This window comes from Loxodonta africana, chromosome 11 (assembly GCF_030014295.1).
Source record: "Loxodonta africana isolate mLoxAfr1 chromosome 11, mLoxAfr1.hap2, whole genome shotgun sequence".
In the NCBI taxonomy this organism is placed as follows: Eukaryota; Metazoa; Chordata; class Mammalia; order Proboscidea; family Elephantidae; genus Loxodonta; species Loxodonta africana.
Window position 1 is genome coordinate 38,377,125 of NC_087352.1, and position 17,001 is coordinate 38,394,125.

The 17,001-nt window shown below is 39.2% G+C and overlaps 1 protein-coding gene across 1 annotated transcript in view; it reads right to left on the reverse strand.

Annotated features, from left to right (window-relative positions):
• Positions 1-17,001, reverse strand: part of DOK6 (docking protein 6) — a 436,186-nt gene that overhangs the window by 82,913 nt on the left and 336,272 nt on the right. The window contains exon 6 of the mRNA XM_023543736.2: positions 6,883-7,021. Coding sequence (XP_023399504.2) covers positions 6,883-7,021 — 139 coding nt within the window. The remainder of the gene's footprint in view (positions 1-6,882; positions 7,022-17,001) is intronic.

Here is a 17,001-nt window from a genome sequence, read left to right on the forward strand (position 1 = left end):
TCATCAGTTGTAGCTAGGCACCATCTAGTTCTTCTGGTCTCAGGATGATGTAGTCTCTGGTTAATCTGGCCCTTTCTGTCTCTTGGGCTTGTAATTACCTTGTATCCTTGGTGTTCTTCATTCTCCTTTGATCCAGGTGGGTTGAGATCAATTGATGCATCTTAGATGGCTGCTTGCTAGCATTTAAGACCCCAGATGCCAGTCTTCAAAGTGGGATGCAGAATGTTTTCTTAATAGATTTTATTATGCCAATTGACTTAGATGTCCCCTGAAACCATGGTCTCCAGACCCCTGCCCCTGCTACACTGGCCTTCAAAGCTTTGAGTTTATTCAGGAAACTTCTTTGCTGTTGGTTTAGTCCAGTTGTGCTGACCTCCCCTGTATTGTGTGCTGTCTTTCCCTTAACCTAAAGTAGTTCTTATCTACTATCTAGTGAATGCTCCTCTCCCCTCCGCCCTTGTAACCACAAAAGAAAGTTTTCTTCTCAGTGTAAACTATTTCTCAAGTTCTCATAATAGTGGTCTTATGCAACATTTGTCCTTTTGCAACTAATTTCACTCAGCATAATGCCTTCCAGTTTCCTCCATGTTATGAAATGTTTCACAGATTCCTCACTGTTCTTTCATTGTATGAATACACCATAATTTATTTATCCATTCATCCGTTGATGGGCACCTTGGTTATTTCCATCTTTTTGCTATTGTAAAAAGTGCTGCAATAAACATGGGTATGCATATATCTGTTCGTGTAAAGGCTCTTATTTCTCTAGGATATATTCCGAGGAGTGGGATTACTGGATCGTATGGTAGTTCTATTTCTAGCCTTTTAAGGAAGCGCCAAATAGATTTCCAAAGTGGCTGTATCATTTTACATTCCCACCAGCAGTGTATGAGTGTTCCGGTCTCTCCACAGCCCTTCCAACATTTTGTGTTTTCTGGATTAATGCCAACCTTGTTGGAGTAAGATGAAATCTCATTGTAGTTTTGATCTGCATTTCTCTAATGGCTAATGATCATGAACATTTCCTCATGTACCTGCTAGCTACCTGAATGTCTTCCTTAGTGAAGTATCTATTCATATCTTTTGCCCATTTTTTAATAGGGTTATTTGTCTTTTTGTAGTTGAGTTTTTACAGTATCATGTAGATTTTAGATATCAGACTCTGATCTGAAATGTCATAGCTAAAAACTTTTTCCCAGTCTGTAGGTAGTCTTTTTACTCTTTTGGTGAAGTCTTTGGATGAGCATAGATGCTTGATTTTTAGGAACTCCCAGTTATCTAGTTTTTCTTCTGCATTCTTAATAATGTATTGTGTTCCAGTGTAAAATTTATTAGGATGTTTTAATTCTTCCCTGAACCCAAAACACAGAACTCTCTTGTAAAATAAGACTGTTGCTGTTATTGCTAGGTGCCATCTAGTCGGTTCCTATTCACAGCAACCCTACAGGACAGAACAGATCTGCCCCATACAGATTCCAAGGAGTGGCAGGTGGATTTGAACTGCCAACCTTTAGGTCAGCAGCTGAACTCTTAACCACTATGCCACCAGGGCTCCAAAAAAAGAAGACTAGTACAGGGTTAATAAATAAAAAATAATAGACTACTTAAGATTGCAATTCTTTCTTCTTACCATGACTACTTTCTGATATTCTCACTTGGATAGAGGAGTGCAAAGCAGTAGTTTTACATCTGGATGAAAATGGGGAAGGGCATCTTCTTATGCTGCACAACTTTTTCTCTATGGAGGTTTAACTGAGACGTTTCCCATGAACTGAACCCCCACAAAACAAAAAACAAACCAACAAACCAAACCAACTGCCATCCAGTCGAATCTGACTCATAGTGGCCATATAGGAGAGAGTAGTACTGCCCCATAGGGTTTCCAAGGCTATAGTCTTCACAGGAGCAGACTTCCCATCTTTTTCCCATGGAGTTGCTGGTGGGTTTGAACCACTGATCCTTGGGTTAGCAGCTGAGTGCTTAACCACTGTGCCACCAGGGCTCCTCCAATGACTATGAAAATTAATCTGACTCTACTCTCTGGGCAATATGAACAAGCCCATGTGGTATGTTTATAATTGTTTATCCAAATTTTGTAATGTTGATATCATACCCATCTGATTAAATTAATTGTATTAAGTTATGGGAAACTTTTGGTGTTTTAAGGAGGAAAAGGACATGAGATAATCTTGCTCTGGGCAGTATAAACTATCTCATCCCACTTGAGAGAAGAACTGTTTGTTGCTTCTGTCTTATATTTCCCTTACTGCTGTATTGAGCACAAAGTAAGCATTTTTAAAACTTGTGAATAGTTAATAGTCAACTCTTCTTAAAAGGATCAGTTAATATGAACTAATTTCTTTCATTATGCTTCTCAGTGAAAGAAATCAAAATTCACACGTTTAGTTACCTTACCAATTTAGGAAGTCTTTTTACAAAGTATTTTGTATTGTGGCAGGTGTACTGTGTTATTCACAATGCTGGGAAATTTTTCTAAATATCAGATTCTTCAAGCAAGGGTAGAAATACTGCTTAATTTAGATTATAGAGATATGTGAAAATATGTTTATTCATGTGTACTCCAAGAAGGGAAGTAATAAACAAGGAAAAAACATACGTCAAAAGATTATATTGAGAACTTCCGCTTCCTGTAAAAAATTTTTGTTCAGTTGTTATTTGTTATTCAAGTTCATTTATCTATAGAGCCAGTAATACTCCTCAGTAATCTCTCCTTTAAAGGATGAGAGTGAATGCTTCAGTTGTTAGAACAATTATGTTTTAGATATGCAGTGCTTACATAGCTCGCTTATAATTTAATCATGTAAAATGTTTAAAATCATGTTTTAAAACAAAAACATTTTCTCTCTAGTTGGTATTAATCTTACATGGCCCAGTTTAACCCTGGAAAGCCAGTTAGCAATGGCATCTTATTTTGTAATATATACACAATAAATGGAATGTAATATTTTTACATTTTAAATAGTTTTTTTGGTAACTTTCCAACTCCCAAGTTATATATTTGCATAGTTTATGGCACAGGACTTCACTTTATTTAACTAAGTGAATGAACAGTTAGAATTTTTAAAAACTTATTTCGTATTTGGAACTTTTTAAACAGTTTTGTGCATTTAGCAAAAGTTGTATCTGCAGACCTGGAAGGCTTTGTTTAGGGGGCCTAGAATTTTGGGAATTAGGGCAGTTTATCAAGTTTAGGTAGCTTGATAATGCATCATCGGTTCAGCTTACTCTGAAGACTGGACTAGATACAGAATAATTTCTACTAGCATTAAACTTCAGAGAAAAGCACAGCTATCAAATAGTTTTGGAAATTAAATCGAATGCTCTATTTACATGGGTGCACCAAGTGACAGCCTCTAGACTTTTCTGATTTTAAGAAGCATTTGGTTTCTTTGCTGCCTTACTGAGCCTGTTCTTTGACATCTGTCTTAGTCATCTAGTGCTGCTACAACAGAAATACCAGAAGTGGGTGGCTTTAACAAAGAGAAGTTTATCCTCTCACAGACAAGTAGGCTGCGAGTCCAAATTCAGGGCATCAGCTCCAGGAGAAGGCTTTTCTCTCTCTCAGCTCTGGAGGAAGGTCCTTATGATGCATCAGTCTTCCCTTGGTCTGGGAGCATCTCAGCACATGAACCTCAGGTCCAAAGGATGCGCTCTGCTCCCGGCACTGCTTTCTTGGCAGTATGAGGTCCCCAACTCTCTGCTTACTTCCTTTTTTTTATATCTCAAAACAGATTGGCTAAAGACACTATCTAATCTTATAAACCTCCTCAGTATAACTGCCACTAACCCATCTTATTATATCATAGTGATAGGATTTACAACACACAGGGAAATCACATCAGAAGATACAATGGTAGACAATCATACAATCATGTAAGGGAATCATGACCTAGCCAAGTTGGCAGATATTTTTGGGGGGCACAATTCAATCCATTACAATATCTGGTATACTGTCCCTCTACCTGCCAGCTTCAGCACACAGGTCTATGGCATAAGCCGCAGCTGTGGAGACGATTCTGACTTGTGTCAACACCATGTGACATATGCCTCCAGCTTTAGAGTGCCTGAGGCTGTACTAAGTGGACAGACCTTTGCCAACACTTTGAGGGCTTGGCTCCACTCCCCTAACTTGCCTGTCAGTTTCACAGGGTACAATAAACACATAACATCAACAGCAAATGTGAATTAAATTCTGCGAATTTTGTTGGCAGAAAGTTGTTAGAAATTCTTCAAAGGATTTGAAAGATGTTTTTTAGCCAGCATTGGAAATAACAACTTAGTGTCTTCACAATCATTGCAAGTCTTATAATAATTCAAAATTACTCCTACAGATAGATCACCGTCATCACAGCAAAAACTTTCACGGTACTGTCTATGTACCAGGTCATGTTCTCAGCACTTTAGATGTATTAACACACAAAATCCTCGAACAACCAAATAAGTAGAACAGATATCCCCATTTTACAGGTACAGAAAAATAAGGCACCTAGAAGTTAAATTACCTGCCAAGATTACTGTATTTTTACACAAACAGCATGAACGTTCTACATTTGTTTGCCAACTGTGCCCTCCCCACTCCTCGAGGTATCGAGGTATGTTTGGAAGCACGTTATGCCTTTTTTTTTTTTTTTTTTTTACACCTTGCTGTACCCAACCAGTGAGTGGTGGAGTTGGAATTCAAACCCAGGACATACACACAGGTTATTCTCCTTTATGGTGCACAACCATATTACATTTATTTAGATAGCTCCTTTAATTTCCTTTGTGAAAATATAATTTAAATGACTCTACTTCTGAGAATTTTGGAGCCTTGGTGGTGTAGTGGTTAACAGCTCGGCTGCTAACCAAAAGGTCAGCAGTTTGAATCTACTAGCTGCTCCTTGGAAACCCTATGGGGCAGTTCCACTCTATTCTATAGGGTCACTACAAACTGAAATCGACTCGATGGCAACTGGTTTTTTTATGAGCATTTTTGCTTGTGTAGGAGAACTAGAGAAAGGATGAGCTACAACAGTTGACTAATGGCAAGTTCTAGCCACATTTGTTCATTCTGGTTGAAAATAAACATCAGCTGATTACAAAATAGGGTGATAACGAATGCTCAAGAATCTGAGGTAATTTGAGATTTAGAAGTGACTTTTTTTCACCTGATTTTAACCACTGGAAAAATATCAGATCAACTAGGTAATTGTTACAATGGTTTAAATTTAAACCAAATCTTTGGAGAAGATCAAGTCTTAACTAATACCTTATTCAGCAAATAACTCAGTAAATTGTTCATTAAAAAGAGTGAGTTATTACTGTGCTTTAGTCAATGCTGTATTCATACATTTATAATCCCACTCATGCTGAAGCTTCATTCATCCCGTGGAGGGCCAAACATCCACTATAAGACTGTTCTGCACTCTCAGCCTTAGGGGTCAGGAAGGCTATTTAACCCTATCTCAGACATGTAAAAACGTTTTTGTCAAAAAACAAACCAAACCCAGTGCCGTTGAGTCGATTCTGACTCATAGTGACCTAACATAAGCTCATTTGTTAAACATCTTTGCTTTCTTGTATTTTGAAGAGAATTATCTTTTATATTTCAAAATACTATGTAATTAAGAATTATTTAAATCAAAACTAATATACTACCAGATATAAAACTGTCACCTTAAACTGGACTAGAATCATGAACGTTTTACTGGTAATGACCCACACCTATTTCCCAAAACATCACGTATCCTCTTGAAGACTAAATCTAAGGTATCTCTGTCAATCCTGAAAAAAGAGAATATTTTTTTTTAAGATTATAGCCAATAGTTATTCCATTGATTGCTCTCCAAGCGAGTTAGTAGTAAAGCTTACAACGTTTTTTTTCCCAGCCAGTTATAAAATTTGCTATTTCAGGTTTTTGACTAAATTACTTCTCAGCTTGGCCCTGAATATGTGGGGTACTTCCAGGGCAGGATAAAAGACAAATTATTCTGATGGTAAACAGTATGAGCTTCTTCTACAAACATTTTATTACTGGCTGTGAAATTTAGACAGAAAAAGCTGGACGTTTCAGAGAACCTAGGATAAAGGTAAACACACACATAATAGAATCCTTTCGGGGATTGACATGATTTTCCTAGTTATTTTGAGCCCACATTAGAATCTCTGATCATCCACCTATACGTGGAGGTACATAGAGAGCACTGTTTCCTATTTCAATCTCTATGAATTCTGCTCCTAAGCACTCAGTTGCTAACCAAAAGGTCATCAGTTTAAACGCACAAGCTGCTCCACAAGAGAAAACTGTGACAGTTTGCTTCCATAAAGATTTTACAGCCTTGGAAACCCTGTGGGGCAGTTCTACTCTGTTCTACAGGGTCCTGTGAGTCAGGATCGACTCCATGGCAGTGAATTTGGTTTGGCTTGGTTTTGGGTAACTGTGGCAACAGATCACAGGTAGATATACAGATACATGTATAGTCGCTGCAAATAACTACTTCTGTGATATACTGAGTAGGTATTAAGGAATCCTGGTGGCACAGTGGTTAAGAACTCAGCTGCTAACCAAAAGGTTGGCGGTTTGAGCCAACCAGCTACTTCACTGGAGAAAGATGTTGGCAGTCTGCGTCTGTAAAGATTACAGCCTTGGAAACCCTATGGGGGTTGTTCTACTCTGTCCTCCCGGGTCTCTATGAGTTGAAATCTATTTGACATCAACGGGTTTAGCTTGGTTTTTGAGTAGGTATTAAGAGAGGAGAGATGATGGGCCTCTCAGGGTCAGTGACCAAGGTGTGCCCTTGGGTTGAGGTAGAAGTGGACACGGTGCTAACATGAATGACCCAAACACACACAGTATGAATCATTACTGAGGAAGGAACTCACCCGGGCCTTCTGTTCCATTTCTAGCATCAACCTTTCATGTTGCTCAGCTATGGCCAGTGTTGCAGAATGGACCTTCTGGTAGATCATCTCCCCTTCCCTTGTTTGAAAGGTGAACAGTCCTTCTCCCGTGTCACACATTCTGTGGGAACAGAGATAAGGAGAGAGATGGGTCTTCATGTGTTTAACTGTGTAAACTCTAGGTAAAAGATGTCCTTGCCCTGTGTCACCCACCTCCCGGACCTTTGTGGGAGTCAGAAAAGCAGATTCATCTTGGAGCAAACAAACAAACAAACACGCCTTTCAGTGGTACATGAGAACAAAACTAAGGGTGAAAAAAACCCATGTATATTTTGATTTTTTGAGATGAAGTGTTCTCAACAGTGTAAAGGAAAAGGTAAAAGTGATTGAAGTTATGAATGCATCTCTTACCAATATTTAATAAAAGCAACAAGTAAATAAATAAAAGCAGAAAAAAATTTCTTTAAAGATTTTCACATTTGTGATAATGCCATTATCACCTATGACTTGATGGCTCTTGAAATTTAAAGAACTTAAGAGATATCTGCAATTTTATACGCATTGCAATAGGAACCAAGGAGAAGAACATACATTTTTTAATTGATACATTTTCATACACAGGCTGAAGATTCTAATTAAACTGAGTAATCCTTAAGTAAAGTGTTGCATATCCCAGAGAACAATGTGTCATAAAAGAGACTGTATTTGGATATGAGAATGCTTTGAATTTTGGCCCTGTCATTTACTAGCAGTGTCACCTTGGGCACGCTGCTCCACCTGTCAACACTTCCATTCCAAATCTCCAGAATAGGAATAAAAATGGTACCCATTCCATCACATCTTTAGAAAGTTAAATGAGTTGATACACAAAATATTTACAGTGGTATTTTGTTGTTATTGTTGTTAGGTGCTGTTGAGTCAGCTCTGATTCATAGCAACCCTATGTACAACAAAACGAAATATTGCCCGGTCCTGCACCATTCTCACAATTGTTCCTATGCTTGAGCCTACTGTCGCACCAATGTGCCAATCCATCTCGTTGAGGGTTTTCTGTTTTCCCTGGAGCTCTACTTTACCAAGCATGACGTCCTTCTCCAGGGAGTAGTCCCTCCTGAAAACATGTCCAAAGTTTGTGGGATGAAGTCTTACCATCCTCGCTTCTAAGGAGCATCCTGTCTCTACTTCTTCCAAGACGGGTTTGTTTGTTCTTTTGGCAGTCAATGTTATAGTCAATATTCTTAGCCAACACCATAATCCAAAGGCATCAATTCTTCTTCAGTCCTCCTTATTCATTGTCCAGCTTTAGCATGCATATGAGGCAACTGAAAATACTATGGCTTGGTTCAGGTGGCACCTTAGTGACATCTTTGCTTTTTAACACTTTAAAGAGGTCTTTTGCAGCAGATTTGCCCATTGCGATATGTCATTTGATTTCTTGACTGCTGCTTCCATGGGCGTTGATTGGAGATCCAAGTAAAATGAAATCCTTGACAACGTCAATCTTTCCTCCATTTATCACTGGTGTTGCTTGTTTGTCCGGTTGTGAGGATTTTTGTTTTCTTAAAGTCTAATCCATACTGATGGTTGTGGTCTTTAATCTTAGCATATAATTACTCAAAAAACATTAGCTATTACTATTGTCATCATAGATCAAATTTGGAACTAATCTAAACATCCACCACAGAGAAATGGTTGGATTAATAATAGTATTTTCATCTGATGGCCTATTATGGGGCTATTATTTATGTTACTTATGAGAACTGTCATAACATTGAAAATTCTTATGTAATATCAAGAGGAAAAATCAGAATTCAAAATCCTTTTCAATTATATCATAATTACTTTTGAAAACATAATTTTTATTGGAAAAAAGCCACTATAGGTAAATTTTATTAACGCAGACTAATTCTAAAGTGAAAAATATTCCTAATTAGTATTTTAAGTCACCTTCAGAAAGACCCACCCAGTATCAACATGATGCTAATACTCAGGAATTGGATATTAACTTGATTGCTGTGTTGTTTTCACATTATAACATCAAATGATGTACACACAGTGCTCAGGAGGCCAAACTATTTCTCCAAGCACCAAAAAGGTTTTGGATTCTTCTCTATGATTCTCCAAGGAGTTTTCAGTAGAAAAGAAACATCTCAAGAGGCTTCAGACATTACAGAGGCTGCAACTGAGATCCCTTAGGGCCCCATAGACCCAGCACTTAGCTTCTGTGAAAGAGATCTTAATAAAATTCACACAGCGTGAAATGGAAAGTCCAGGGGAAAAATGAAGAGTTTTCACAAAGTGAAACAAATGAGTTCTCTTTGTTGATTCAAAGGAATAAAGAAATCCAACTGCAGCAGTGGCGGCAAAACCACAGACAAGCAGTGAGTACATTTTGTTTGTGTTTTGTTCATTGTCACCTGGAAAACACTGCTTATTAGCCTTTGGAAATGAGATAATGGATGTGGGAATTGCTACTCCACACTCAGCCCTTGAGATACAAACGGCTGATGCTTGCCGCCTCCTGGCACTTGACTCGGTCCAGTGGGGTGTTTGAAAGCTCACAGAAGGATTTTTTCATCCTTTGAAATAAAAACTATTGTAAGCTTCATCCTCTCATCCTCTGATCAAGAAAGAAAGGGTTTAAAATATTAGCATAAAAGGAAAAGAAATTTGAGGTGGAAAATGCTCTTTCTTCAGTTATGTACCTGTGCACTACAGCCAAGCTGAAAGTCAAAATCTCTGGTAATACTGGCCCCCATTTATGACTTTCCTCAGCAGGGTTGGAATAAACAGCTCTAGGTTTCCCTGGATATTGTTTAAACCATGTTCCTTTGGGACTTGGGCATGGATATGGAAATATACCAAAAATCATAAGGATGGTACAGGACCAGCAACATTTATTTATGTTACATGCAAGGTCAAGGAGCCCTTGTGACACAGTGGTTAAGCGCTCAGCTGCTAATTGAAAGGTTGGTGGTTTTACCCACCAGCGGCTCCATGGGAGAAAGACGCTGCAGTCTGCATCCATAAAGATTACAGCCTAGGAAACCCTATGGACTCAACAGCAATGGGTTTTTATACATAAGGTCACCGTGAATGGGAGCAGACTCAATGGCAATTAACACCACTACCATCAACAACAGGGCACAGATGTGGAGACTTTTTCTTATGTGCCTAAACAGTTTTAGATAGTAAGTCAGTACTAAAGAAGATGATAAAGAGAAAGATGAAATGACTAGATAGCTATAGCCTTGCTATTTAATGTGTGGTTCCCAGACCAGCAGTACTGGCATCTCTGGGAGTTTGTTAGCAAGGCAGATACTCAAGTCCCACCCAGACCACAGAATCAGAACCAGCATTTTAGCAATATTGCCAGGTGATTCGCATGCATATTATCATTTGAGGACAGGTCTATGCAACTCTTCCCAAAAGCACACCTGTCACCATTGCATTGAAGGGGAATGGGAGATGACACTGTGGCCCAAATGAAGCCGAATTAGAATCCATATTTGTGCAGCTTATTTCATATTGTGATGTACGAAACTGAAGACCAGAAAGAAACATGGTAAAAGGGCAAACAACCCAAAAGAATTAACTTGAGAAAAACTAAAACAGAGGTGCTAGTTATATTTGAATTTCCTAACCCCTTTGCCTGCAACATATATATTCTTCAACTGCATTCAATTTGTGAGAAAAGTAAAAATATGGACAATGTATGTTTGTCCTGGCCCCAAACAAGGATTCTATTGATATTAATAGAAAAGTAGAAATATTCTCTCTGTTTATACTTAACAAAGTATAGTAACACCTGGGAAAGCTGGAACCTGTGTAAGGCAGAAATCTGTCAGAGGAGGAAGATTCAAATATTTTCTACTAATAGAGAGTATTAGGAAAGTGAAGACTGCACCCTGTCAAAGTCAGAAAATTTGCCAGACCTGGAAAAACAAGGCAGTCTCGTCAAGTTTCAGCTCTCATAGGTTTCACTATACTTGCACAAAATTAGTGTTTCTTCTTATCTAAAATAAAATTACAGTGTGATAGACTGCTTTTGTGTGGCCTTTCTCATCATGGTCTTGTAACTTCCACCCAAGTGAATGGGTGGTTGTTGTTACGTTCTGTTGAGTCATTTTGACTCACAGCGACCCTATGCACGACAGAACAAAACACTGCCTGATTCTATGCCATCCTCAAAATTGTTTCCATGCTTGAGCCCACTGTTGCAGCCATTGTATGAATTCATCTCACTGAAGGTCTTCCTCTCTTTTGCTGACCCTCTACTTTACCAAGCAAAATGTCCTTCCCCATGGGCTGATCCCTCCTGATAACATGTCTGAAGTATGTGAGATGAAGTCTTGCCATCCTCGCTTCTAAGGAGCATTCTGGTTGAATGTCTCCCAAGACAGATTTGTCCCTTTTGTCAGTCCATGGTATATTCAGTATTCTTTGCCAGCACTACAATTCAAAGGCATCAGTTCCTCTTTGGTCTTTCTTATTCGTTGTCCAGCTTTTGCATGCATATGAGGGGACTGAAAACACCATGGCTTGGGTCTTTTTTTGCGTCAGGCACACCTTAGTCCTCAAGGTGACATCTTTGCTTTTCAACACCTGAAAGAGGTCTTTTGCAGCCGATATGCCTGATGCAATGTGTCTTTTGATTTCTTGACTGCTGCTTCCATGTGTGTTGATTGCGGATCCAAGTAAAATGAAATCCTTGACAACTTCAGTCTTTTCTCCATTTATCAAAATGTTGCTTATTGGTCCAGTTGTAAGGATTTTTGTTTTATGTTGAGGTGTAATCCATACTGCAGGCTGTGGCCTTTGATCATCATGAGTAAATGCTTCAAAACCTTTTCACTTTCACCTAGCAAGGTTGTGTCATCTGTCTAATGCAGGTTGTTAGTCTATCTCAATCCTGATGCCCCATTCTTCTTCACAGAGTCCAGCTTCTCAGATTATTTGCTCAGCATATAGCTTGAATAAACCAAACCAAACCCAGTGCCATTGAGTCGATTCTGACTCATAGCGACCCTATAGGGTCAAAGTAGAACTGCCCCATAGAGTTTCCAAGGAGCGCCTGGCAGATTCGAACTGCCAACTGTTTGGTTAACAGCCGTAGCTCTTAACCTCTACATCACCAGGGTTTCCATAGCTTGAATAGGTATGGTGAAAAGATACAACCCTCACACACACCTTTCCTGACTTTAAACCATGCAGTATCCCCCTTGTTCTGTTCCAATGACTTCCTCTTCATCCATGTACAGATTCCTCATGAGCACAATTAAGAGTTCAAGAATTTCCATTCTCTGAAATGTTATCCGTAATTTGTTATGATCCACACAGTCAAATGCCTTTGCATAGTCAATAAAACACAGGTAAACATCTTTCTAGTATTCTCTGCTTTCAGCCAGGATCCATCTGACTTCAGAAATATCCCTGGCTCCACGTCCTCTTCTAAATCTGGCTTGAATTTATGGCAGGTCCCTGTTGATATACTGCTGTAGCCACTTCTGAATAATCTCCAGCAAAATTTTGCTTGCATGTGATATTAATGATATTGATCGATAATTTCCACATTCAGTTAGATCACCTTTGTTGGCAATAGGCATAAATATGGATCTCTTCTGGTTGGTTGGCCAGGTAGCTGTCTTTCAAATTTCTTGCACTTCCATCACTACATCGGTTTGCTGAAACATCTCAGTTGGTATTCCATAAATTCCCAGAGCCTTGTTTTTTACCAATGCCTTCAGTGCAGCATGGACTTCTTCCTTCAGTACCGTCAGTTCCTGATCATACGTTACCTCCTGAAATGGTTGAATGTCGACCAATTCTTTTGGTATAATGACTCTGTATTCCTTCCATCTTCTTTTGATGCTTCCTGCATCGTTTAATATCTTCCCCATAGAATCCTTCGCTATTGCAACTCGAGGCTTGAATTTTTTCTTCAGTTCTTTCAGCTTGAGAAATGCTGAGTGTGTTCTTCTGTTTTGGTTTTCTATCTCCAGGTCTTTGCACATGTCATCATAATACATTAGTCTCCAGCCATCCTTTGAAATCTTCTGTTGGGTGTAACTGTGCAAATTAGATAATTGTGGCCACCAAGTGGATTGGTCAGCTTTGCCATCCTACTAGGCTTCAAAGAGCCAATTCCAGAGCAGAGAGAAGAACTTGCCACCACCAAGGGAGAACAGCCAGGAGCAGAGAGGGCATCCTTTGGACCCAGGATCTCTGCACTTAGAAGCTCCTGAAATCAGGAGACAGAGCTCTTGAGAAGCTGTGGCAGAGAAACAACAGCAGGACATGGTGTGGTGGAAGAAAGCTGAGTGCTTTGGACAGGAGGCTTGCTGGCAGAGTATGGTGCCTCTGGGTACTTACTGGCAGAGCTAAAAGAGCTTTGTAACATGTGCCTGAACAGGGCAGAGGCTGAGGGCCAGAGAGGCATGCCTGTCAGGATGGCTAAGAAGAGGGTGTCCTGAGGGAAGAACTGTGTTCTGAGCATTCCTGAACCTGAATTGTAACCTTTTACTTCCCTAAAAATAACCCATAATTGTAAGTATTGTCACTGAGTTGTGTGTGTCCACTGCAATGAATTATCGAACCCACCAGAGAAGTAGAGAGTGCCTTGGGAATGACAGTTGGTGTCAGAATCAATAAAGATGGTGGAGAGAGGTGGCTTGTATGACCTCCATCTCATAGGAATCAGTTTTGGGCTGCTGATCTTGATTCTCTTTCCTCCTTGTGAAGTTAGAGGCGGCCAGGCACAACCCCCATGCCGTTTTTACAAAAATGATAATATACAATATCTAAGAGCTCTTTCAGCTCTGAATAATAGTCTATTGCCTCATAAAAATTCAAAGAGGTAGGGAGGACAGGCAAACTTATTTTTTTTTTTTTTCCTGATATTGTGATGTAATGGAATCGTAATAGTGTAGGATTCAAAAGGCTTGGGCTCAAATTTTCAAGTATCATTTTACAACCTATTGTATCCATTTATTCACATATCTGTCAAGTAGTTAGTCTACGCCAGGTGTTGTCTTGGGCCTAACCAAAAAAATACCAAACCCGTTGCCGACGAGTTGATTTGGACTCATAGCGACCCTATAGGACAGAGTAGAACTGCCCCACAGAGTTTCCAAGGAGTGCCTGGAGGATTTGAACTGCTAAGCTTTAGGTTAGCAGCTGTAGCACTTAACCACTACACTACCAGGGTTTCCATCTTGGGCCTAGAGATGAAAAATAGAAAAGGAAAATACACATGGCTCATTTCTGCTGAGGCTTTCAAGTAGTGAGGAAGAGTGAATCAACAAAGCACTACGGTAACCACTACCAGGGAGAAGTACAGGTCCGTGAAGAAAGCAACAGCCAGATTAACTTGAGCAAGTTATTTGACTTATTCTTTCTTCATCTATCAAATGGGGGCAATAAGACCCATGTCACAAAGTTTTTGGTGATTAAGTGGAATAATGTATGTGCCACTGGGCAGGAAAGGATTAACTGAGCAAGCCCAAGTTGCTCAAACCCGGAACATTCCAAAAAAATGCCTCACTTCAAGTCTGGCCCCTGGCCAATTCCTGGGGAGGCCCTGGAATATTATGCCTTATAAGAGTGTTTCTGTACGCCCAAGGCCTTGGGTCATGGTGTACCAGTTTGACCAGATAATCTTTACTTCGGCAGTGTGATTTTGGCTGAGGTTGGAGTCTAAATAGCTGAGGTCAGTCACTTGGGCACTGAATGCCTAAATGACTGACTCCCAACGAAGACTCCAGACACCAAGGCTGGGGTGAGCTTCCCTGGACGGCAATACTTCTTAGGTATAGGCACACATCATTGTTTCCCCAAGCAATTCCACTGGGAGAGGACACCTGGAAGCTTGTGCTTGGTTTCTGCTGTACTTGGCCCCCTGTGCCTTTTCCGTTTGCAGATTTTAATCTCTCTCCTTTCTCTGTAACACACTATAACCATGAGTATAACAGCCTTCCTGAATTCTGTGAGACCTTCTAGCAAATCACTGATGTTGAAGGTAGTCTTTGGGTCCCCCCATCCTGACAGAGCCAGCATGTGGCAGATCATCAATATATTATAATAAAATAACTATCTAAAAATTCTAATGCTTTCCCTAAATGATTTCAAATTCCATATCACTAGGGATCTAAGAAAGTACCCTCTTTCTTTACTGCATCTTACCTCACTTCCAGAACCACTTCATTCTTGTCACTGTTGTGTTTTAATAAGTGAAGAATAAGTAATGTGTATATGAATATATTTAACCCTGGTAAATAAGGACCACCACCTCTCAGTTTGTTGTCTGCAGTGGTTTGCGTGTTGCTATGATGCTTATGATGCTGGAAGCTATACCACCAGTATTTCAAATACCAGCAGGGTCACCCATGGTGGACACGTTTCATTGGAGCTTCCAGATTAAGACAAGCTAGTAAAAAAAGGCCTGCAGACTAACTTCTGAAAATTAGCCAGTGAAAACTCTATGGATCACAAAAGAATACTGTGTGATTCAGTGCTAGAAGAAGACGCTCAAAATACAGTGGCCACCACAATGGACTCAAGCATACCAATGATTGTGAAGATGGTGCAGGGTTGGGCAACATTTTGTTCTGTTGTACCTGGGGCTGCCATGAATCAAAGGTGCCTTGAAGGCAATGAACAACAAGGAATCAAGAAATAATGAGGGTTTACGTGAATAAATGTATTCATAGAACGCTGAACTTCAAATGAGGGGCTTCACTACTCATGGTTCTCACATTCGTCTTCTAGGGGAGAAACAGCTTTAAATTCTGCTGCCCTAGTAGCAATTAAACTTAAGAAAAAACCTCTACTATGTAACTATTAGACCTTGTCCTCTCTTCCAGTCTTCAATTCTCAAACCTAGCTCTAATGAGGGGGTGATTTCAAAACGCCAATCTTGCCTCCAAATGACAAGCGAGAGACATTTGCCAAGTCAAAAACTGTAGAAGTGCTTTACTTTTAAAAAGTGGAAAACTATTTAGAATAATTTTTTGTAAGCCTCAAGATAAAACTTTTGTTATAGATGAATTAATTGATCTCTGGCAATTTCGTCCATCTTCACAGCTGTATAAATTTCATTATCACTCTAAGTTTTGCAATATTATGTATGTATTTAATAACCAAATATATATCCTCCATGCATACAGAAATTTTAATCTCTTAGCAATGGAGCAGACCAAGAGCACTTTCCTAAAAACCCAGTGGTGTTTCTATTCAGTATTTAAAATTTAATGTTTAATTATAGAAAGTAATGAAATTCTTAAAAGCACAGCTTTTTTGCAGAGCAGTTAGAGCCAATTAACACTTTTATCCTGTTAACAGTTTAATCTTTATTGTCATTTAACAATGCCAGCATTTTTTTAGCAGCTATGAAAGGACTGAAGTTTTACTTAACAGCTCTGGTAAGTCAGATTCTTTGAGTGATAAGAAACTATAGGCACATAAACGGGCAATCAGACTAAAAACGGTATAGAAAGTCTAGACATAAACCCAATTCAATATATGATAAAAATGTTACTGTGAATCAGTGAAGGGAAAGCTGGACTCTTCAATACATCACCATTTGGAAACATATTTAGATCCATGCCTTTACCTTAGAGGGTATAAATTCCCAAGAAAGCTAAAAAAAAAAAAGAAAAAAAAATACTAGAAGAAAATATGGAAGAATTCCTATTTAAGCTCTGAGTTAGAAAGGAGTTTCAAAGTAGGGCTCAAGACCAAAAGTGATAAATTAAAAGATGGACAAATGTGTCCATGTACACAAAATTAAAAACAAAAAGAAATTAAAAGATGTCAAAAGGCAAAACAAAAACTAGGAAACCTGTTTGAAACTCACAACACTGGAAATTTCTCATTTATAAAATAGGTATCTATCAGTGCTTGTTTCATAGGAGTGCTTGAGGATGAATGAGTTAATATATCCTAGAAAAGTACCTATAAAACTGAATCGAACCCATTGCCGTCAAGTCGATTCCGACTCATAGCAACCCTATAGAACAGAGTAGAACTGCCCCATATGGTTTCCAAGGAGCGCCTGGTGGATTCAAACTGCCAACCTTTTGGTTAGCAGCCATAACTCTTAAC